At 40.4% G+C, this 24,866-nt stretch overlaps 1 protein-coding gene across 1 annotated transcript; it reads right to left on the reverse strand.

Annotated features, from left to right (window-relative positions):
- Positions 1-1,626: 1,626 nt before the first annotated feature.
- On the reverse strand, positions 1,627-7,120 carry slc26a10 (solute carrier family 26 member 10). The gene is made up of 18 exons (XM_034537696.1): positions 6,856-7,120; positions 6,363-6,473; positions 6,066-6,223; positions 5,756-5,920; positions 5,501-5,653; positions 5,338-5,420; positions 5,098-5,245; positions 4,628-4,741; positions 4,069-4,146; positions 3,879-3,974; positions 3,291-3,397; positions 2,866-2,935; positions 2,524-2,706; positions 2,359-2,413; positions 2,128-2,216; positions 1,964-2,018; positions 1,760-1,866; positions 1,627-1,665 (listed from the first exon to the last, which is right to left on the reverse strand). Exons 1-18 carry the CDS (start codon positions 7,118-7,120, stop codon positions 1,627-1,629), a joined length of 2,076 nt encoding a protein of 691 aa, XP_034393587.1.
- Between the last annotated feature and the right edge of the window lie 17,746 nt (positions 7,121-24,866).

Genomic DNA, 24,866 nt, shown 5'->3' on the forward strand with positions numbered 1-24,866 from the left:
ATGTTTGTGTACAGTTAGTAGGTCTGCCGGTAGAATCTGGCTTAGTAAACATTTGGCCAGAGTCTTGTGTACCATGTTCTAATTGAAGTGGACTACTTCCTGCCAATTAGTGAAACACTCCTTGAGCTTTAAAGGGAAAACCCAAAGGGTACAGTGTCTAGAGGCCTCTTTGAAATATGCACTGGAAAAAATTAATAACTTGGCTATCTAACATCAAGCAAGGAAATAATTAGTTTTTTTTTTCCTTTTTCATCCTGGTTTTGAACTCACACCGCATATAGTTTTATCAGGTCAAAGTAACAGGATTCTCGTGAGTAGCAGGGTGGGAAACCTGTAACTGTTGGACAGCAGAGGACATCATGGCTGTGAGCTAACACATCACTTCCAATCAATGTAATCGCATTTACAGCTCGCGGTAACACATATCCAGCACATCTTTCAGAAGGTTGTCAGATGTGGTTTATAATATGAAAATCTTTCTTTCTGTAGAAAGTGGTGGACAGGCTGGATCTAATGTGATTTCCAGTTTAAAGGAAAATATACATGAATTGACACTAGTGTAGCTTGCATGATGATGCATGTTAAATAAACCATAATTCTGCAGAACTAATGACCTGTGGTCCGGTCCTACTTTCCCAATTTTCCCCGCAGTAAAATATATATATATTTTTTTGTCTTCGTCATTTGAATAATGCATTTTTTCATTTTTCATCATATCTCAGTGCCGACACACAGGTCTGTGGTATCTCATCCATTACAAAGACTTCTCTTCTTCTCTCTTCAAAATATGACAGAGTGGCGTGCTTCACATTCCACACTGTGTTTCCCCCTAAAATGTATTCACACTTAATAACCACGGTAACCCAAGTATTGAAGAAGAAAAAAACCTAACCCAATTTTATATATTTCATTGTGAATCAATATGACGTTGTTCTTTGAGATACATTTATGGACAAAACAGCCACTGTCTGGCACAGTTGCTGCCAAATACAAAAGTAATTTCATAAAATATTTTGTGCAGTCTCTCTGGAGTTCAAAGAGAGAACATTTTAAGGCCGTATGAGTTGGACTTTACATAGTTGCATATTCAGGCACATATTTAAAAACTAAAGAAATACATTAAGTATTTAACAAACTATTCAGTGCACTTTATATCCATCTGTATTGCAAACAACAAACATAAACTGAATAAATATCACTATGCTGATATTCCAGCATATAGAACAATAAAAGAAAGAGCATCTGTCATATACAGGACAAAAAATAGGACAAAAATCACTTGTTGTTTTTTTCTTTCTTTTTTAGACTAAATGAGATTTTTTTTTAACTTATTTGAAGCCCTCTGAATTTGTGACCTACTAAAATCAGATTTAAGTGTCCAGAAGAGAGTCCAATATTTGTGAGAAAACTGATAATACTAATGTAATAATTATTGTAATTCATGATATGCTACAACAGGCTACTGTTCCTTTAAAACACTGGTGTATAGTGGTGCACTGTTATACAGCAGAGAGACATAGTCGCTGCTTATAACACAAAAAGTAGAAGACTCATTTGCCTTCTTCTGTCTTCTTAGTCCGAGACACTTTGGTTGATGGAAGCATGACTCATCACTGTCCTCCTGGCTCATACCCAGACAGTCGTGGTGTTCTCTGGAGGTTTATCCTACATCAGACAACAATGGCTTTTACAACAATCTAGGTAATGAGAAACTAAGGTTTTTTTAATATTTGTGGGAAATATCTGCTTTCCAACTTACCTTCTGTTGTTGAATATACATCACTGCATCATGAACAGTAACGAAAATATGCTGAGGGTTCATGTGGGTCATTAGACCACTTGATGTTAGGATCTTTAAGACACTCTCTGAGGGGATATAAATCATGGATCAGCATTCACTTCATGCAAGTGAATAAACTATAAACATACAATGTCCTTATGTAAGACATTACTCAGGCCTTACCATTGCAGTTTGCCAAATATACATGAACTCCAACTTTGTGGCAATCAGTACACATCTGCAAAAAAGCCAAAAGCAAGCAATCATGTTGACACAAGGCACAAAGAAATGAGGAGAATCCTATGCAGTGAAGTTTGAAGAATAATGTCTTGCTTTAATAGACTAACCTGTGTGAAGAGTCTTGCTCCAGCAACATCCACAAATGTCACACTGCTGCAATCGATTAGCACCGCCTGAACATCACTCTTGGAGTTTTCTACAGAAAAGAAAAAAGGTAATGACAGGAAAGCTTTAAATTATCTGCACATGTATACAAACAAATGTAAATAGAGCAATCTAAAATCTTCGTAATGGCTAAAGAACTGTTATTTTTCATATCGCCCACGCTCATTATTTACCAGATTTAAAGAACTCATTTTCTGAAGAAAACGATGTGTTTGCGACTCCTCGTTCCTAAACAACAATGGAGAGAGAAAAAAACATAAGACACTGAAATGAAAATGTACAGTGAGAACTTCATATTTGTTATAACGCAGCTCAGTCAGTAGTTCTCGTAGTTGTACCACAGTGCTAACGGTGGCCTCTCTCTCCCTCTTCTCCAGGGCCTTTCTGGCTTTCTCCCAGCTGCGGAGCTTCTCTGGCGTCAGGCCCAGCAGCCTGCTCATCTCCTCCCTGAAGAAGCTACGGTTGCCGTAGTAAATAGGGCCGTTGTAAGTCAGGATCTTCACTCCAGGTACCTCGTAGCACTGAAAAGAAAACAGGATCGTCCTAACTTCATTCTAGGATGGGCTATATCGTCTCTGAGATTATGATTATCACTTGTTGGAATCAGAAACTACGATTTAATGTGCCTACAATTTAAGTTTAATAATAATAAGTATTTAACAGTAAGCACGTCCTCTCACCTTGCTGTGGTTCTCTAGAGGTCTATAAATTTCGGTGTTGCTAGCCCGACCAAGCACTGAACAACCAGCCCTGTTGGAACCATCAACTTTAGTTAAACACATTATAACGTGTGATTGACATAGCTTGACAAGTATAAAGTGATCCTCTACTTCTCTGTGATGAATCTTAATTCAATAGTAAAAAAAATATAATACTCCCAATGTCCTTCAATTTGATCAATTATGTCAATTATAATTTGGTTGTTACTGAAGCTTTATAATTCCTATGAAACATACTTTTACATAGTTCTTTCACAGAGAAGTGTGATCTTCTCAGTTCATGTCAACGTCTCAGATGTACATGATATTTCATATGATAGAGTAATTGGCAAGAGCACTAACTGGATTGTATCGTAGTACTTGTGCAGAGGGAATGGAAAATGTACCTTTGTGTTCGGCAGATGACGGTCATCATAGAGAAAACTACTCCGATGGCGAGGCCAAGATCCACGTTGAGGACCACTACAGAGAGCCAGGTTACCACCCAAACCATCTACACAAGCCAGAATAATGTATTATCATGTCAGGATATAACAAGTCAGTGAGATATAGCAATCAGTGTGTGCAACCTGTGCTCTACTAGCTCATGACAGCATGGCCTGATTGATAACTGATAAACTGCAGCCGATTCAGACTATGAAAACCTGTGAAGTATCTCACACAGCTTCAGCTAAAATTACCAGTAGATTATAATCACAAGAATGAAGTCCAGTTTCATTTAAATTCCAAATGAAAAAGGTAATATGTTGCTGAAGGCACATCCTATTTGACTCCAGATGAGGTGAATTAAGGATGTTTTTTATTTCTTTATAAAAGGACTTCAGTCTGAGCAGATACTATGGGTCAGTTGTTGACCTAATGGTAACTACCGGGAGCTGATTAATTATCTTCCTTTCAGTCGGTTGTACTTTATTCTCGTGTATGGAGACCATTTTGTGGAATACGAATATTGTTGTACTAATATATTGCCTTACAAAGTCAATCTTGCTGATTCTCCACAGTTCAGGTAAGTCCTGGAACTGCAGGAACATCTGCCTGAGGCTGGTGACGTTGATACATGCCAACACTGCCTGGGGGGAGAGAGATAAAGGATGAGATGAGTAAACTTCCCCTCTTTTCTTTATCTCATTCTGGTACAGACAGATACACACATATCAAACACACCTTTGGTAGGAAGTAGAACAACGGTCCAATCAGAAGCAGGACAATCAGAACAACCAGACTTGTGAACAAGCCAGAGAGCTGCAGGAACACACACACACACACACACACACACACACACACACACACACACACACACTTGCATATATAAAACACACATCCCTTACTGGAAATCTCGGTATTGTTGATCCTTGTTTGGAGTATTTTCTGCATCCCATAATATAGAAGATTAAAATGCAAGAAAATCCTAAAACAGTTGGACATAAATGCTCTCTTTAACATTTCAACTGCATTCAAGTGGATTAGAACTCATAAAACCCCATTCTGTACATTTTCGGCAGCATGAATTGAATTTATATTAAAATATAGATTGAAAAAAAAGGATTTTGTATTTCTCTGTTGATCGTGATTGAATATACACGCCTTTTTTGCTGCTGTCTTTAAAGCATCAGTAAACACAATAACTTAAAAGAGACCTTTTCAAACTATTTGAGTGAAGTGTTTTCATTGTCTACTGGCTTCTGAGTGTGACACAGAACCGACTGGTTATCAGGTACACTACCTGCGTGTATCCTCCAGCACTCTCGAGTATATTAGTGGTGGCAAGAGTGGCTGAGCTGGGGAAGCATGTGAAGAAAGAAGACACTGTGTTGGAGATACCGTGAGCCAGGAGCTCCTGAAACAAAGCACAGGTTCCATACAAAGAAGTTAAGATAAGATAAGATAAGATATTACTTTATTCATCCCCAGGGGGACATTTAGTGAAGCAGCAGCAAACATGTTTACAGATATACAATACAATAAATAAAATAGCAGGGCATTTTACATTTACGAATTTAAATAATAAAGGAAATGAAAATATAAAAATAAAAATGAAAGTGTATACAGTGTATCTAAAGTATAAAGTGAAAGCAGTGCAAGGTTTATTGATGTTCATTTAGGGAGGATCTGGCCAGAGGTGATTTATTGTACAGCTTAACAGATTGGTGAAAGCCTAGCAAGTCAACAAGCTGGGAAATTCTCACACTTTACCTGGTTGGGATGTATGGAATATCCATGTTTATCGGCATAGATCATTGCCAGAGAGACCGACACAGCATAACCGACAAATGTTATGGCTACTGTGTCTCCAGCAATGTCGGGGAAAGTGCTCAAATTGGGCATCCGTGGACTCGGGAATCTGAGGTGAGGAGAATTAAAAGTCAGACTACGAAAAGCTACTGAGCTCCGTGTTGTGAGGTCTGTTTTGTTTTTCAAATCCAAAAAGATTACCCAGCTGGGATATGGCCAACTATCTCAATGTTGTAAGTAGAGTCCAGCGAGGAGGCATAGGCCACACCTGTAGCAATAATCACCTGAAGAATAAAGTATAACCATGACTCATAACCTGTTGATTATAGTGTAAATAGCACATTCATAAATACAGTTGACTAACCGTGAGGATCTCCACAGGGATAGGTGTACGCAGGTGCTGTCTGTAACGCATGTTGATCTCCTTAACTGGCACGAGAACAGCCAAACACACCAAGGAGATCAGCAGCTCGGCCATGTTGGTGTGAGGCAGGTTCTCCATCACTGACGCTAACATCTGAACACAAGAGTAAGTGAGCTGTGAGCAAACAGCACAAAGAAAACAAATAACAACATGCTGGATTAGACCATGAAGATTTCATCCAGAAACGCTGCTTACCTTGAAGAGGGAGAAAGTCCCAGTGTGCCGAGGGAGCCGCAGCCCCAGCATGCTTTGCAGCTGTGAGACAGTAACATGGAAGGCAGCAGCACTGGTGAAAGCCTTAACTATTGGCTCTGACAGATAGGTGGAGAGGAAGCCTAGCTGAAGGCCAAACATACAGAGCTGGGGCAGAAGAGATGAACGCATAATTATGAGCCATGTTGGGGAATCAAGTCTGCTAGTGTTCATAAAGAGACAGGTCTGCCGTCACAGTTGCATTGTTTATTCATGTTGTGTTAAATCCAAAGACGTCGTGCATCTGTCTTACCATAATAATTCCTGAGAGGAGTGCTACAGCTGACGCAACTCCAATCCTCTGGGCCTCAAAGTCGGCCGCTTCAGGTGAACTTGAGTTCATCTCCAGAGGAGTGGGAACCAGCTGCTCCACCACAGAACCAGTCATCAGACTCACCACAGCAAAGGTACCTGCGAGCAGACTGAGCATCTGAGTAACAGTGGAAAACATTGGAAAAGTTCTGGGTGCAAGCTTTAGATAATGTCACCCTGTTGATTCATGAAGCTCATCTAGAATGTACACTAGATGATATGTGGACACAAGTCTTACCTGTGGACACATGGCGACCTGTGCCAAAAAACATATAGAGAACCACAGGAAAGAAAGAGGTGTAAAGGCCAAATATCGGTGCTACGGATGTGAGTAACGCGAAGGCCATGCCTGTTTAGAGAAGGACATTTAAAAACAGTAAGTACATTTTTTTGTTGAGTATAACAAAAAGTATAATACAGATAATAAAAGTGACTGGACTACAACACATATAGACTGTATGTAATATCTCCATTTGACCATGAACAGTTTAGCCGTATGGTTGTTGTAACATGTATTCTAAACTATATATGTATATCAATATGAATATAATAATAACTGCATTGTTGTCTTTTCTCATTAGTTATTATCATCATCATGTATTATTGTTAAGGTATAATCATTATAATAAAATCCTGTCTGAGTTGATTCTAATAATAATATAATAATATTAAATACTTAAATAATGTTAGACAAAACAAGCCTCATCTGCCTGTTGATCATGATGACTCACCTTGCGGAATGTGAAGAATACCAACTGTCAGTCCCCCTATAGTATCTCCTAGTATCCATTTCTTTAGTCTGTATCTTGGCAGCCAGTTAAAAATGGGCACTCTGTCCCTCAACAGGTGAAGGCATGCTCGCCTTGAACACCTGCACCTCCCGGCGAGCTTCTCCCGGAGCCGCACACTTCCACTCGTGGTATCATCGGAACCGTAGGCCTGTTTAAAGCGGTCCTCCGTGTAAATATTCCTGTACACGGACACAGAAGCGCTCATGTTGTCTCTGCAAAGATGAGCGATGAGGGCTCAACATGCAAGACCTGTTGCAGAGTCAGTCTGCGAGACATTTATAGCAGACTGTGCGCTGACCTCCAGAGCCCTTGGATTGTACTGTCACACTCTTCTCAGCCAATGACATGGCTCAAAGCTCAACCTTTTTTCTTAGTGTTGAACTTTTTTTCACATCTTTGTCATGCCTCAGATATCATAAAGGTGTGCTGGTCCATTTTACCCCCTCACCCTAAAAAAATCCCCTGGGTCCTACTGCTGGAAGGGTTTTATTCAACAGAAAGTAGAAAGTCAGGCATACTAACTGCTTTTCCTTCACTCACAACCCCTCCCTCCAAACACACACACGCACACACTATACTTTGCACTACACACAGTATATCCTCCCTGATGTCCTCCAGAGAGCTACACGGGAGGTACAAGCTCAGAGGAGGCACTATCAGGTCATACAATGTATACCACTGTGAAACGCCTAAGGAGATCAAAGTCTTATTGTTGGTGGAGCTGAGGTGTAACCTCAAACCATATCTGTTAGCGAGGAGTTCATTTCCGAGAAGGATGGATGTCTGTAATGGGTGGCCATTTAAACTGTGTAGCCACAAGGAAAAGGGGTCTGGCACCCATGAGACCCCTGTGAAACTCAATCACACATAGCAGCCTGGTTCATGGATCAAACCACACCTCGACTCTGATCAGAGATTGTCTGGGATGAGTGAGATGTTGTTCTTTGTCAGACAGGAGTGAAGTCAAGGGAGCTTTGGATAAATACAAGATAAAATCAGGATATTCGTGTCTACAGGATAACATATTGATTGCAAAATATATAATATATAATATATAATATATATATATAACTATAATATGAATAGAATAGAACTTTACTTCTTGAAAAGTAAATCCCAACCTCGAGAGGTTCAGTCTGACTGGTGGATATAAAACAAAAGGAAAGTCATCTCTGGTGCTAGCTCAGTGTTGGGTGCTGTGAGTGACCTTCTCTCATCTCATGGGACTAAGTGAGGAAGTGCAGGCAAGGCCATTTTTATTTTTTTAAAGGACCCAAGGATTTGGGCTTGAATGGGCCCTGACCTTGGCCAGAAGGGCGGAAAGTTTAAAGCCGTTCAACATGTACCACACGTTAAAATTGACATCAAAGATGGCAAAGCATTGAGCATTTAATGTGTGGTGCTGGGGAAAATTGTATCAATTATCCAGCCTGGTAATAGGAACACAAACATACAGTGCATTTACTGAGATTGTCACGTGCCACCCAACAATTATGATACATTTTTCATAAATCAGAGTAGGTATTCACCATATTGATGAAATTACAATATAATATTACAAAAGCTATGATTCTCATTAAAGGTCAAACTTTGTTCACCTATGTTAAAGCTGTAAAGCCACAGTAATGTTTTATTCTCCGGATTTAATACCGACAGGAGCTAAATCCACCAATCAACTTGCCTGATGTGTAGATTTTGATTTTGATGGTGTGCATCATCATCGTCATGACCTACAACTACCCATAATACCTTACTGTACACATGTTGGATATCCATATGACTGCTGTCATGCCCTTCTGCGTTTGATACTGAGGCACCCTTTGGTGCCTACAAAGCGTTGCTATTTGACAACCAATGGCTTGTTACATTGTGTGTGTTTGTACGTCCTCAGTGTGTCCCCTGCTATCCGCCTCTCTCCTCTGGTGTGTGCAGAGTGCTGCTGTCGGTGAGCGAGTTTGACCGAGCGGTTTATTTACGAGCTAGATGCTCATTTTGTCTGGCATGTCGTTTGCAACTGGGCAGGTAACGTAAAGTCAGTTTCTGTTTTGTTGTTGTTGTTGTTGTTGTTGACAATAACAAAGGCCATTTGTTCCTGCTGGAGATGGGGTTGATGAGCGTGGTAAGACTGAAGAAAACAAAGAAGACCAGCTAAAAAGCAGATAAAAGGTGTAGAGCTGCAGAGTTGGATGATAACTGAGTTCATCCCTGCGAGAAACTTCTGACTCATTGGTAATGTCAAAAGTTATCATTAGCTCTTATTAATTTTAATCTAATGGATATGAAGTAATTTTTACTTTCACACCTCATGAGCCCAGAAGAAGCCATAATAAGCAAGGGGTGTTTTGGTAATCCCACATACAGCTAGAGTCAGGTCAAATGATTCAACTCTGATAAATGTCTCCATTTCTTTCTAATGACCATTGTTGATTATTGAAAACCAAAACAATAGCTAATGTTGAAGGAGAATGCTGTTATTCCATGAAAGAGATTGCTAAAAGATGTAACTGGAGTTAAACAGGGTGTAGGTGAGAAGTCCAGGGTTGTGTTGCAAAAGGCAAAGTGCTGGACGTACACCCCCTTAAAGTGTGTTATGTCCCAGTCTCACTAATGTATTAAACAAAATGAAATAAACACACACGCATGGAGAGTTGTTTTTGTTCCAGTGTCATATTCCTAAAATGTCTGTGTCTCTAGTGGAGAAGAGATGCAGTGACATAAGGGACTTCCTTTAAATGCCAGGAATGTGGGCCATTGTGTTGATCAGCTCCAGAGGATTTATGAACATACAGACGGCGTGGTGTGTCTGCGGGCTGTTTAAACAAGATATTTATCAGTGGTAAAAGAAACAATGTGTTGAATAGAAAAGGATATGGAGCGTTAACCCCAAACTCGACGAAGCCCTTCTGCGCCATCATAACACCGACAGCTCTTTATTCATTTAAACAATGCCAATGGGAATACCTGAGTGGCACACAGGGCCACAAAGTACAGCCTACACTTGCCACTTTTACCATCCAATGTGCGTTAAATTAACAACAGCTAACAACATCAACAACAAAGAAGGTATCAACACCTCTTTGGTCACAAAATGTGTCGAGGGATATGACCATGTTTGAATGACAAAAGTGCATATTTAAAATGGGAAGTCACACAAGTATGTCATTTTCAACTTTTTGGATGTTCCTTAATTAAAGAGCAATATTTTCCTGCAAAACAAGTAATTATTCTCGACTCATCAAAAGCACTCATGGCGTGTTGTGAGGCTTGTAGTTAAGTCTGGCAGCATACCTCATGGACCCACTCTGCTTGTTGTATTAGCATTAATCACATTATACAAATGTTTCCTCCCTGTCTCCTTCAAGCTAAGTGTGTGTCTTGATCTTACAGGGTCTTTCTATTATTCTGGTCCAGGGAGAGGCTCCAGACTATAGTTCCTACTATTGTTCTTTATCTGCTTGATGGGATGCTTGTCCCGACCCCCCATGCTAGTTTGGAAATGACCTTTTCTATGAGGCTGACCGCTGGCAGCCAAACTGCTCCTTGTGTCCCTGTCTCCCTACCTCTCCCATCCCTTTCCGTTTGCTTCTCCTCTCCATCTACTCTGTTTCACTTCACGAATCGTGTCTTTCTGAAGAATTATTCCTGAATCTTACAGAATTTGTTCTAATTTGTCCCTCACGCCATACAAGGTTTCTGTAGGGCTTAAGAGCCGGGAATTCTCACTGCCCTTTGATGTGGGCGACTGTGGCTCAGTGATAGAGCAGGGTCGTCCTTCAATCAGATCACCGGTTCGATCCCCGGCTCTGGTAGTCCATGTCGATGCGTCCTCGGGCAAGACACTTAACCCCAAATTTCTCCCCTAATTAGTTAGAAGACAGATGGGTCTGTGGCACCTTGCATGGTAGCCCTGTCATCAGTGTATGAATGGGTGTGAATGGGTTAATGAACCTGTAGTTAAAAAAAGTGCTCGGAGTGGTCGGGAAGACTAGAAAAGCGCTTTACAAGTACCATTATAATGTGATTAATGCGTGTGTTGAAAAGTGGATGTTTTAAGGTAGCTTGTCGAGCTCTATTATTACGGCAATACAATAATTCAACAAATATTGGATCGTTAAACACATTTTCTGAGCTTAATCTTTTCTGATCTTAATCTTTTGTTCACGACTGTACCTGTAATTTGCCATGTCTTGATTTCCCAGGGCAACACGCGAACATCTTATTACCTTTTGCTCCCTCACTTGCTCACATATATGATCATTATACATCTTGATTGTAAAGCATTAGGGCCTTTAGTATTTCTTTTGTACCTTCCCTTTGAAACACGTTTTTATTTTTCTATGCGCGAGTCCAATAGGTTTGGGTGTAAGTTGCTGATTTCCTGTTCACTCTTAATGAACGTTTGCTGACCTCCACCACACCTACACCAGCCATGTCCAGTCATCAAACATCTGGGTCATGCATCTTCTGGGCGGGTAAGGCAGAACCAGCCTACATCCACAGGCTGAACTGTGTCCAAATGCACTAACAAAGCATCCTCCACAAGTTTATGTTCTCATTAAGGGAACAAAGAGGATGATTTAAGGACGTCATTGATTTCAACCTGGGTTTAAGCACATGATCGTCTTACCATTTCCATCTGATTAAGCCGAGTTGTGGCTTATGAACAGTAACTATTTTGTGTGTTGCTGGTAATGGAATCTCTTTTCTGCTTCCATGAGGCAATTTAAAAGGACAATGTCAGCATGTCCATCAGCTCAAGAGAACAAAAGGTGAGACCTGGATTCCCATTTGACCTTCCTTTCCTTGCTGAAAGTCTATGTCCTGTTTGTCCCCTGTCTGAATATGGTGCCACACATGGAAAAACCCCTCTTGCTTGTGTTTAGTCTCACCTGCGGTATTTCTGTCTGACAGTCACGCGTTCCCCTCTTGCTGACTTACACTCTTAAAATCTCTACTCTCTTTCAGGGCAGAGATGAGGCATATGTTATTATTTGTATAAAACTGTTTTGATCCACAGTTTTTTATTCTCACTTCCAGAATAACAATTAACCATGTAGGGGAGTTGTTTTGACCCACAGAGGGTCTGGGTTATGGGATGTGTCACTTCCTAGCCCATGCCAAAGCATTGTGCAGCTCAAGTACAGAACGGCGACACAACCTTGAACCACATTGTAAGACCGGCTGCTCGATTGTCTGCTTCACCGTAACAGCAACTGTACATTCTTCATTACTGGTGAGTGTACACTACCAAAGAATGTAGTACACCGAAAACAAGAGGGCCCTAGTTTCAGAAATTGTGTTTTAGCAATTGCAAACAACTGTAAAAGATCCACACATAACCAAATATTCAGACTGTGAAATCCACCACAGTGATGTGGGTTGAAGGGAATGGGATTTTGATCCAGTCGGGACTCTAGTATTTGGTCTTGTGCGTGAGACTCTGATGGAGTAGGTCCTTGAGAATCACTGGTGCAGCCAGGTTCACCTCACAGAGTTCAGGGCAGGTATATTGTGCTCATCGCCCAAAAATGTTGACTCAACAACTTTTAGTCATTTTATTTTGTGTGCACCAACAGAGTAGTCTGTACCTACATAATAAAGGGGGTTTATATGTTCAAATGGAAGCTTCAAACATTAGCATGCGCAGCTAAAGAGCTTACTACCGACAGCAGTGAGACTTACATGAAGTCACTATAAAGGCAAAGGAGCATATCTCATAAAGAAAGAAGGGACAGAACAATGTGTCAACCCCAGTGTGTCTTTGCTAGAGTCAAAAGGGACAAAGACACAAGGCAGACATATATATTCAATCTAGAACAGGTGTGCAACTCTCATTGGGTAATTGGACAATCCAAAAGTGGGAGTTGCCGTTGTCAACGTCCCACCCTCAAATCCACCCAATAGATTTAAAAGCCTGTTGAACCAATTATCCAATGAGAATTGCACAAACGTTCTGAGAGTGACTATATATGTGTTTGCCTTTTATCATGGTCCATTTTTACTTTGATGAAGATACACATGTCCCTTTGTTACCCTTGGAGGTTTGCTGTTCATAAGCATAGAGGTGCATATCAATGGCTCATAACATTACAGGATTGTGTGGGGTTAAAGGTCACATTGGGCAGTTCCAGACTAGCACATACGTTTTATTCCCCCACTAAATAGGAGCCAGCGCTTTTCATTTATTTGTGGAAGATACTTTGCTCAACTCAAGTTAAGTACTGAATACAATATCTCACCCATTGGCCAAGTGCACATGTAAAAAAGAGAAATTTATTATGGAAGGTATGATTCCTGCACGTGGTCTTCTTACTTGCAAATTACTTGCCTCACTTTTCAGTTAATGACTTGATGAACTAAGGACCAAAACAAGTCTATATCACAAGTGAGGTCCAAGAAGACACACAACATTGTTTTCCCATACAGTTCATTGCAAGTAAAGGGTATTACTGTTTCTCCAGTGCATAATTAAATAGTCACAATGCAGAACAATAACCTGTTGGGGTTGTGCTCACATTCATTACCGTTTCTTATTTAACTCCTATCATCACTAATTCCATTCAGTAATATTCAGTCTTCGGATATTTCGTCCGTCAGCCTCAGAGCTCTAAATAGTGGTTCACCAGACACCCTCTACAGCACGAACCAGGCAGAAAGCAGCAGGGTGGAGGGCAGGAGGACCTGGACCCAGAACTGTGATGGCAGCCTCTGCAAGACCTTCCTGCCACACCGTGCAAGAAAGAAGGGTTTTTGTATTGTTACATTGTGCTAGAATAAAATAATAAAAAATGGTGGCTGCATTGTTAGGCAGTAGTTCTTTATTGTTCACCCCCTGATAAACCATGCTCCTGCACCCCCTCTTATTTTAAGCCAGTGTCACATGCAGAACATTTAAACTGGCAACGCCGAGGTATAACAAATAATGCAAACATCTTAGTTGACCAGAAAGATAGTAAGGATTACTTGAGTTTATTATGCATTATATTATTAGCCACATGATCCCAACATATAACGCCGGGTGAGCCTGACATAATGGCCCAGGTCATACCATCATTGATGACAGTCAGTATCTGTGACACGGATGCTGCTCAGACATTATTGCAAAGTACAATGCCTTGTACACCAATGAGATCAGCCTCTATAATGTATTATGTCACCATATTTCATGCATCACCTTTCCCTTGTGCCCATCCATACTTATTTAGCATCAAAGGGCACCCGTGGCACCAGCTGGGTGGCCACTAGCTTCTCATTTCCTCTCATGCTCTACAGCCATTCAGCGGTGGCGTGCTTCGTCAGGGCTGAGCGGACCCCAGGGAGTCCACCAGAAGCCTGCACTCGGCACTCATCGCGGCTTCCTGCTCATTTTAAGAAAGTCCTCAGAATGGAGCACCATTGTCCTGGCTGTTATCTGATGGCCCCACTCAACAGGCAGACAAAGCCAAGAGCCTGGGCCCCCCACCTCACTGGCTGCGTTAAGGATCTCCTGATTTTTTTTACACATGTCAATAGCTCAAGAAAGGAGCTCTGCAAACACTGATACATATAAAAGCGCAACACATTTGCTGGGTCTTTGAACAAAAGTCATAGCTTGCTAGACCACACTGATATGATCGTTGTATAGTTATTAGTGATCTTGATCAATGCAAGGTATACTTATACTGACGAGGCCTTTGGACTGATCAACTTACAAGTGACTAGAGCAGCAATACACGTCAATTTCTCGTAGAAAGAAGTAAATCAACAAACAGTAATAAATTAAGATTTCTTTTCTGCTTTGAGTCAGGTCAAATGTATTATGATTACACACACGCATGATGAGCGATATACAACAGGCTTGAAAGATTACACGGGCAAACCAACATATATTACAGCTGAATGTCAAATACAGTGTTTAGGTGTAGAGATGTTGTACAATGATGTGCAGATTCATCTTAATTCTTGAGCAAACAAAGGAGACTTTGTATGTTTTTGCAGGTAGAAGTCCTTCTGCAGGGGTAGCAGGACGCAGGACAGTCCAACAAGACACACACTTGTCAGCTCACTGGCCAGATGCTCCCAAAACAGGCCTCAAAGGCTTTGTTGTGTATTTTTACAAATACATTTCACATTTAGTTGAAAGCGTACATTGTGTCAAACACTGTATCCAGATGCATATCATTTACATAAGATTAATTTAGGTCTCTACCACCAGGTTGAGGTTGTGGTTTTGTCACATTTGCTTTGACAGATGCTTTGTGTAAATTATATATGAGAGGAAACACATTGCCAGGGTGAACCAGTCGATGAGTGAAGCTGAAAGAACACTGTCCTCAATCTCACAAATCTGAAAAAAAAAGCTTAAATCCATTCATGGACATTAGAATATGCACGTTTTCTTTCAAGCAAACTTTGAAAAATTGTGTTAAAAGCACATTAAATATCCATGAACATGAGCCTTGTATGATCGTTGCGGTCAATTAACCTTATCAAGCTCAAGTTGTCATGCTTTGCAAACAAAATGCAAGAAGTCAACAGGGAAAATGCCAGAGCTGCCGATTGTATGATTTTCTCAAACACCGGATAACAAGAAATCTTACTGTCACAGGCCTTATGGTATAGATAGGAGCAATAATGTTTTGTGGGAGCTTTATTAATCAAGAGATTTCCTTAAAAATAGAAATGCTACTGAGCAGTTTTGTATCTGTCTGAGGTACTCAGATTTCATCAAGACCGGGTCATTTCTGTTGAGTCCATTTTACTTCTATAGCCAAAAATCACAGGAAACTTCAGGAAGAGCAACGGTAATCCTGTTCTGTACCAACATCAGTTCCTTGGTTAAGTGCAACTTGCATTTATTTTGTCAAGAGTTACTACAGTTTAGTTACACATGACTCTGTTTATGTATAACAAAATACCATGATATAATATAATAATAAATGATTGCTTTCTTGATTTCCATAGTATATTTTCCTTTTCATAAAAGAAACAAACCAGAAGATTTAGCCAGTGCGTTGCTTTATATCATGTCAGTGTGACCTTGACTTGTTTGTTTTAACAAAGTGTTATACAAATGTATTATTTAGAATAAATACAGATCAGAAAAGTGCAACTGGTCTACTTATCAACCGATACAGGTCTAAATGTTGCAACCATGCAGAGGACAAAAAAATAAAGAAACAGGAGAAAGGCTGAATTGGTGACAGCGTACAAGATCCAATATGGAAGCAGTGTCCTCTTGTGGAGGGAGACGGTAAAAGAAAATGCACCACATTCATTCCCTCTAAATCCAGAACCAGCTTTGTCTTATTTAGCCGTTTTTTGTCTTTTTTTTTTTTGCTCTGCCATTTTTCTTTTCTTTTCTGTGTGAGACTAACCCCCCCCCTCCCCCACACCCACACGCACACACACACACACACACACACACACACACACACACACACACACACACACACACACACACACACACACACACACCACACACACAGACAGAGGCAAGGGGGTTCCTATAGAGACACCATTGTGTGTGCTGTATCAAAGGGAGATTTGTTAGAGGAGCTTTGGTGTGCTGTGATATCACATCAGTCAGGACTGCCCGTGCAGATGGGGGGGGGGGGGGGGGGGGCGGGGGGGACTCACCTGCCTCCAATTTCATAGAGTCCTGACCTGACTGGAAACACTGTAATAGCAGAGGGGAAGGTATACAAAACTACCAGAAGTCACAATTCTGCTGACTTTAAGCAAATTATAAGTCAATCTCCTCCTTCCTTAAAATCCACATGTGAAATTGTAAATGTTGGCCTTCTGTAGAGACGTGATCCTGAATTCTCCCGTAACAGAAAGTATCTTTCAGCTACTTGTGCTGCTTCATCAACAGCCCTCTCTAGTGGGGAAGCGTCGAACTGTCTGCTGCACGTGTGGTAAAACAGATTTAGTTTTCATTTGGGTGAAACATGTTGAGGGGAGTGGATCAAATCTGTCGAAGTGATTGATTAAATTTGCATTCAAATTACACATGTGCAAAGGGAAGCAATACTATTCTCTTTCAGTTACGTAGCACTTTTACAGCAGAGAGGTGACATTGTGCAAAAGCTATTCGTCACAAAATTATTGCTGCAATATCCAAGACAGGAGAAAGCCCATGAAAAGTAATTGTCATTTCAGCATTACCAGAAGCACAATGTTTGGTCTTTATCAGCAGAGCGAACGAGCAGCACGAGCGTACAGTGATGTAGGTATGAAAAGACTGTATTGACATTTAACGAATTATTGCGTATTAAAGGTTAATAGTGTCACTGGGACTTTTTTTGGTCATCAATACACGAATACCTGGTCAAAACGATGATGAGTTATTTTGATGCATTCATACCATTGGTTACATTTCTTTTCTCTCTAGAAAATAAATATTTAACTATATTTGTTCAGTCTTAATAGGTATTTCTTTCCAGAGAAATACCAGAACTTAAATACTTAAGTAGTACAATTAATTGAGAGCGAGAGAGAGTGGAGGAAATCCAATTCTTTTAAAAAAGAAAGCTTTGGAGTGTAGTCAACACATAAGCACATGCATGTGTTAACCTTCACAATGAAACAGCACAGCACAGGACAGGATGAAGTACAAGTAAACGCACCAGATGAAAAAAGGAAAGCTCATAAAACAACTGAAGAACACTAACTCAAACTGATTCATCCATCTAGATCTCCTCTACTTTTTCCTCTCTTCTTTTTTGAAGATCAAGCAATGGCAAAAAGTTGAATAATTTTGCCTCTTTGATCTGCACACACAAGTGAGAGTTCATTTCCATTTTTGATTTTTTTTTTTTTTTTTTTTTTTTCCTCCTTTCTGTAAGAGTGCCAGCATCAAGATTTACCTTGGTGTGCAAATGTGCTGGAATAGGTTAAAAGGAAATCTCGCTGCTCTCTCAAAGCACAAGTGCAGATGTTATGAAGTTAATTAAAAATTTAGCAATTCGTTTCTCCCGTCCCAATTTAGGCAGCATCAAATAGAAGAAAACAGACGGAAAAATGAGTCCGTGCTGTCTGTCTTTTTGTATGTATGGCAGCATCAACAAGGAGGAACACTTCTGTAATGTAAAGTTCAGGATGATAAACCAATCCTTAACACCATTTTCGTCATTCGTTACAGAGGATGTATCATTAATGACAATATTAAATCTTGTAAATGTATATTTTTACACAGAAAACAATTAATCAAATGTTAAATTATGATTAGAATCCATAATTCCTACTTATTGTAAAACCTTATTAATATTTCTCCAAATCAGTAACCTTGGCCAGAGGTGAGTCCAGTCAGTTATGATCTCCCAAAGACATTTCACACAGCCTGCCTCATTTGGAAGACAACAGGGATAAACACATTTTAAACCCCCTCCACCAATCTTCCCAACAAGTAACCCGGTTTTATCCATGTTTACTAAAATTGCATCACTATGTTGACATAGGCCCCGTATCTTCCACCAACTCTGCAATCTCCTCCCAAATAATAGTGCCATGCACAGAAAGGATGTCAAGTCTCAAGGTGCTGCCCACCCCTCTCCACTCCCCCTGCGTGGATGATGCTCCAGAAGGGTAGAAGGAGGGGAGGGGGGAGTAGTTTCTGCGCAGGTGTTGCAGCTGCATTCGTACATAATTCCTCTCTGTGCGAGCAGTGCTCAGTGTTAGCCTCTCTGTGCTGCTTCCCCCAGTGGGACCCCTCCTCCACTGAGTGATATTACAAGCGGCAGCCGTGCGCCTCTGATCTACATGCGCCGGGCTCCCTCCTGGTCCTGGGTGAATAGCGCTTGACTTGTTCAATTTGTTTAGAAGCCGCGTTCGACGCTTTGAAGCCACACATTTTAGCATAAATCATAACCTGTCTCCTTGCTCACAACTGCTTTGAAATGCAACATCTGCTTTTGAATCCCCTGCTTTACAATTAGTTAGGCAACATCAATAGATTGACTCCCTATAATTTTTCTTGATAATGAACTGCTTTGTACCCGTGCAAGGGCATTAGTAGTGGGCCCATTTGATTTTTCAAGGCCAAAGTCCTGAGACTGATCAATCTTCATCATCCTCACTCTGCCGGGCCAGTGTGAACTTCCTGAAGTGCTCAGCATGTTCTGACTGCAATCAGACACATGTGTTAAATTGGGTTACCCTCCACGGTAACCTACTTAGGAAGTGTCATGGTTGTGGGGCATGTTACCGGGCCGTGTTGTTTACTCTTTCATCACACTCTTCAGGTTCCCTGTTTGTTGGTTTGTTTTGCAAAGCACAGCCTTCTGTTCAGCTGTGGGAAAAGTGCGGAATCAAAGTCCCGGAGAGCAGCCTGACGTTGACACTGATAAGCTCGGCCTGTCACTATCCATTTGTCTGAATGACATTGATGCTCAGGTTGGATCTCTGGAGGAAGCCGTAGACACAGAACCAAGGTGCATATGCTACTGCTGCGTGCCAAAGAAAGAGAAGTCTATGTCTTTGCTTAATGAATTTTGTACAGCTCTGCGGTTAATTGCTCAATATACTGTACCAAAGTTCAAACTCTCAAAAGCTGATCCATCAGTGAGAAACCTCTCATCAGGTGCATTAAGAATTCTTTTTGCAGGTTGAAGGGGAAAATAACAATCCCAAAGATTTTATTTTCAAAGGCAAGTATTTGATCAGTAGTCATCAATTAAATTTACTGAGGTGCAAATTACACCACACGGATTAGATGAAAGAGCCTCCGTGTCATTTTCTCCCCTCCTTCTCAAAGCTTGGCTTGGCTCACAGTACACACAAACAGCCGGCTGATCCCTGGCATGGTGGTGACAGGGTGACACTTCCCCTCATATTACGCAGGCTGAGCTGACGGAGGGGCTTAACAGATAGTGGCATCACAAGCGTACGTTTACAAATAAATCTACTGCTCTGGCTGTGCGGCACTCCTCTGCACATGTAGCCCTTGTATCTCTGCTCCTGCTTTGAATTTTCGATTTCAGCTGGAGCCTTGCCATGAGATCCGGTTACTGTACTGACGCGAGTCCCTCTTCCCCTGTCGGGGCTTCCTGGGTAATATTTATGAAATGGGATCCATAGCTTTTGCCACTAGGCCTTCTGCGTACACAACAATAATATTCTACACAGTCGTTTTCTCCTGTGATGTTAAACATGAGCATACAGAACATCAGAGAATCCATTCTTTTGATAACTGGTGTGATTTTATTCCTATTTCCTTCTGGAGTCAGTCCCATCTGAGTACAGTAGTTTAGATCAGACGCTGGTATCACTGTGACAGGTGCTCACATCTCTCACAGCCACTGAACAAAGCTATAAGATCAATTGGCAAGGGTCCCTGCATGCTACAATACCCACATTGAATTGATGGCTGTAAATGATATTGTCAAGTGTTACAGCTAATTATTTACCTCTGTTCATCTTTGTCCTAATGCGTATGGAGACGCTTCATGATTGATAATTCCATTGTTTCTTTTTTTCTTTTGTCTCTGCGTTTGCTTTTTTATTATTCATTTTATGTGGCATTGTACAGACAGGCAATTGTAGGGAATTCATCTTTTAAGGGAGTTTACACAGCAAACCCTATGAATAAACAATATTTATTTTCCTGGTAAATTAGTTATCATTAATTTTAAATGTTGTGTTGGGGATATGTATTAACATAAACGTATCGGGCTCGGAAAGGCTGTGACAGTGGGCACCAACAGGAAATTCAGATAGGATGTCAGACAACTGACAGACACACTGTCGGTGTCTTTTATTAAACAGCAATTAACACCATTAGCCAAGTGTGTTAAAGAAGAGGTATAAGGAATTTTAATCTGTCTAGATACAAATGTAGACATACAACCAAACAAAGACTGAGAAGCTAAGCAGACAAACAAATAGTTATTATGTACAGGTTAAATAAAATAAATATACATATACCACAAATATGGAGATTAAATTGTGTTGAAAAATGTATTAACAAATATAATAGATATAACATAGACTATATTACTAGAACAGTGGTACGAATCCGCTCATCTAACTTTCGTCAAGAAAGCGAATAAGTGTATTGCCCAAAAATGTTGAACTAGTCCTTTGGCTAGCAGTAAATGAAATGACTCTGTTTAGTTACAGTGTGCTGTAACCCACACTTGAGGCTTTACTAGCAGTGTCACATATTATCTCTTGATTGACTACACATCTTTTCATGCGACAAGTCTCTCCTTTTCAGATCAAACGCCATATTTTATAGGCTGAATCCTTCAAAGCATGTCATTTCCTGTCAAGATGATGAAATGATTATGAATCACTATGAAAGTGACATTGGCAGATGGACTGTATCCATCTTTATCACTACAGAGTTCCTGTATGACTTTCCTTTGATAAAACATGAAACATCCTGCGCTCAGATTTCCAGTCTGTGATGAGTATTTCAGCTTCAGCACTGATATATAGATCTAGGTGAAGTTATTGTGAGTCTATTAAACAAAAAGCTCACAGTTTTGAGATTTCTTTTTGTGACACAAAGTTGGGCTGACATATTCAAGATGTGAGTATATTAGACTACATTCTTATTGTGTAAAGAGCATCTCAGTTAATCTTATTGCCACTAAAGGTGAAGAAGGCAGCAATTTCTTCAATCCATTTCTTTTATATACTTCACCTCCATCTTCCTTGGATTTCTCTCTCTCCCCCTCCGTCTTTCGTCTCTGGGAGTATGGGTGCATGTCAAGTGATTGTTGAATTGAAATATTGATGTGGAGTATCAAAGCGTGGCGTAGCACTCCTGTGTTTCCAGAACTAACCACGAAGCGCTTTGATCAGATACTCCTGTGATCTGACTTCTGAAGTTGTTAAGAGTGCTGGAAAACAAAATGCAAACAAACTTCAAGTGCTCTTGGTATTGATAAAAGTTTTCTCAAGCGGAGATGTGTGCTGTCTGCCCAAGACTGGAGATTTTGGGGATTTCGTACATGCTAATGGACAAGAGATGAGGGAATTATTATAGATTTCTACGTCTCACACACCTAGCAATGTAAACTGTGGTACAGGGGTGGGAATCCTCACAGAACTCTGCTGCGAGATCAAGATACTTGAGTAGTAATGTAAAAACATTGCAGTTCTGCGATTTGTTGTTTAATTTTTCTTAGATCCTGATCAGGCGTGTTATAATTTCCCAGTTTATTTAGTTAGCAAATAAATGAAAATAAAAAATGATGTGAGTGAAACCTAAAATGTACTCATTAATTATGGATTTATGATTACTGAACGTATATATTGAAAATATACGTTTTGAATAACTGATTTTAATTGAGGTAGTCCTCCTGGATTCATTAAACATTGCATCGCATCTGTGTCATTGGTAGCAGAAGAAGTTTGTTTTTCCATCTCTTAGAAAATTAATAATGGAACTTCGAACAAAATAATATATGTTGAAAGATGCTAGGCGCAGAAGTAATTTTTATGTTAGTTGAGTTTAAATTAAATTTCTGAATGAACTGACAGGAAGCAAGGTGAGTGCAAGTGGGCTTTCACAGTGTTCCGTCTCCACAATGTTCACTGATGGAGGAGGAGGACATGTATCTGCACAGATGACGCGGCACAACTGAACTAATGTGACTGAAGTGACAAGTTTCAACATAGCATCATGATTCATGATTGACAAATTCTCCAATGCCCCACTGATCAATAGGCTCATAAAATGAGATACACCTTATCAATATGCGTGACTCTAAACATCAATCTATCTACCACTCCTTCTCAAACACTCATAAACAGACCCATACATTTCTAACTCAATAGGAAACAGGAAAGAGACTCCTGAATGAGGTATCATGTTGTAGCACTGTAAAGTCCAGCTGTTGGTGTTGCTCCTCATCCCAATGCAACTAAGTGTCATGCTAATCCCCCCCCCCCCCCCTACCACCCCCCATCTTGTCCTGTCTTGCAGTTGAATGGTTAAAGAGTGAAGCACTACAGTTGGCAGAAGTCTTTAACATGCTGTCTGTCTCATCCATTAGGCCACATTTGTCACATGAGAGCCATTGAGTCAGCACGGTGCTGTAAAATTGGCTTCTTAACACGGCCACCAGTACAAAAGCCGCTCGCTCTCCTCTATGGTCGTCCTTTTTGAGTGCAGATGGTCAAGACAGCTGGGACAATTTAGTGATCTGGGACTTTTAAACTGCCCCGCAGGCATGATAAAAACAGCTTGAGTAGCCACTTGAATATTCTACGTTCTGAGTTTAAGAGTAAGATAATGTATGCAACAAAAACAGCACCATTTGTTTTTTACAACGAGCAAAAGGACTAAAAAAAGGAGATTTCAGATTATTACACCATCACTAAAAGTCCTCTTGAGTTTTAACGCGTGTTCTGTTTTTCTTGGATGTATTTTCTGTTCAGAAATTGGTGCTTGAGAGTGTCTGCATCGCCTTGTTGGGATTTAGCCTGCGATAGTTTGGAAGTTGGATTTTCTGGTAGCCACCCAGTCGGAGCAGCCATGTAATGTATGACGGAGCGGACCTGATTACTAGCAATCTCACCAGCTGTTTAATGAACACAGGGACCTCTTTCTCTGGAATGAGTTTTCCCTTGAAAACTGTGGAAGCCGTATCCAGGTCTATTTAAATGAGGTAACATGGGGAAGGTAAGCACCACCACATGAGCATTGTTTTCACAGTTCAAAGTGAGGAGAGAGTACTTTGCACTTCAAAGCCACTCATCTGGGAGGCAGTACAGTGGGGGTGGGGTGGGGTGGGGGAGAGGGGACAGGAAATAAGAATCAGGGTAATTAACAACTTCTGCTCCGTAATAAACCGGAGACATAACAGTATACCTCTGCCTACAAGACACACTGCTATTTCCAAGTCCTCCACTCTCTTTTCCTTTACTACTGTTTTCTTTCATCCTAAATGTTCAATTTAATTAGGAATTAGACTATTTACCTCAATGCTATTGGAGTTACATCACACATATTAATATTTGCATATAGGAGATTTGTATCGAACAAAAACAGTGCATTTTATTTATGTCAACTCATTTTAACGGCAGTACAGGCCTGCATGTGTTCAACCTTTCTGAAATGATGTATTTGGTATTTGTATATCAAGACAGAAGCATTAGGCAACATTTGGACAATTATAATACATCAAGGGGCATCTTTTGCTTAAATAATAATGGGCTAATTAGTCTAACATCTTGCAATTATTTTTATGGATAAATATTATTGTCGTGTTTTCATTCCAACTCATTTTCTCTGTTTTGCCTTTACCTAAAATAAACACAATCTGTGTGATCTATGAGCACGTCATTGTGAGTCTGGAGACATCTTGTTTCAAGCTGAGGCGTCTCTGTCAAGGACATAAAGAAAGTTGCACTCTGTCTGCTCTGCTTTCATACTAATAACTTTAGAAAGGCCCAAACCGAATGCTACAGTTGAGTGCTTATCTTTACTGCCTTAAATTGTTTTATTTTCAAAGCTGTAAAGACTAACAATTACAATACAATGACCATTGCATGTCTGTTTACATTTTAAGTATACTTTTTTTTGTTAATTTATTTCTAATGTTGGCTGGCTCATGCTTGAGGTATGTTTATTTAAGGATCACAGAGGGATCCAGAGACAGGGAGCCGTAGATAAGTGAGGAACTAGGAATTTACATGAGAAACAGGTTCCCAGCCTGGATTTAAACTCTTAACATTGTAATGGTGAACAGACTTACAGAATGAGATTAAGCCTCAATCTGCATTTAATGGAGCAGATCTGAAGCGGCCTCTACTTGAACTCTGAAATGTGAGGATGTCACACAGGGCAGCCTATTTGACATGTCACCCACTGGTGAGAACTCTGAGGCTTTGATTGAGTTTTATCAATTAGCTTTGTGAGGGAAAATACTGTTACTGTCTTCATAGTGTGAGTGAGCCTCACGCCTGAACGAACAGGGAGCGGCCTGCTGCAGCATTAAGAACCAAAAAGTGTGTCA

Source organism: Cyclopterus lumpus, chromosome 7 (assembly GCF_009769545.1).
Source record: "Cyclopterus lumpus isolate fCycLum1 chromosome 7, fCycLum1.pri, whole genome shotgun sequence".
NCBI classification, from domain to species: Eukaryota; Metazoa; Chordata; class Actinopteri; order Perciformes; family Cyclopteridae; genus Cyclopterus; species Cyclopterus lumpus.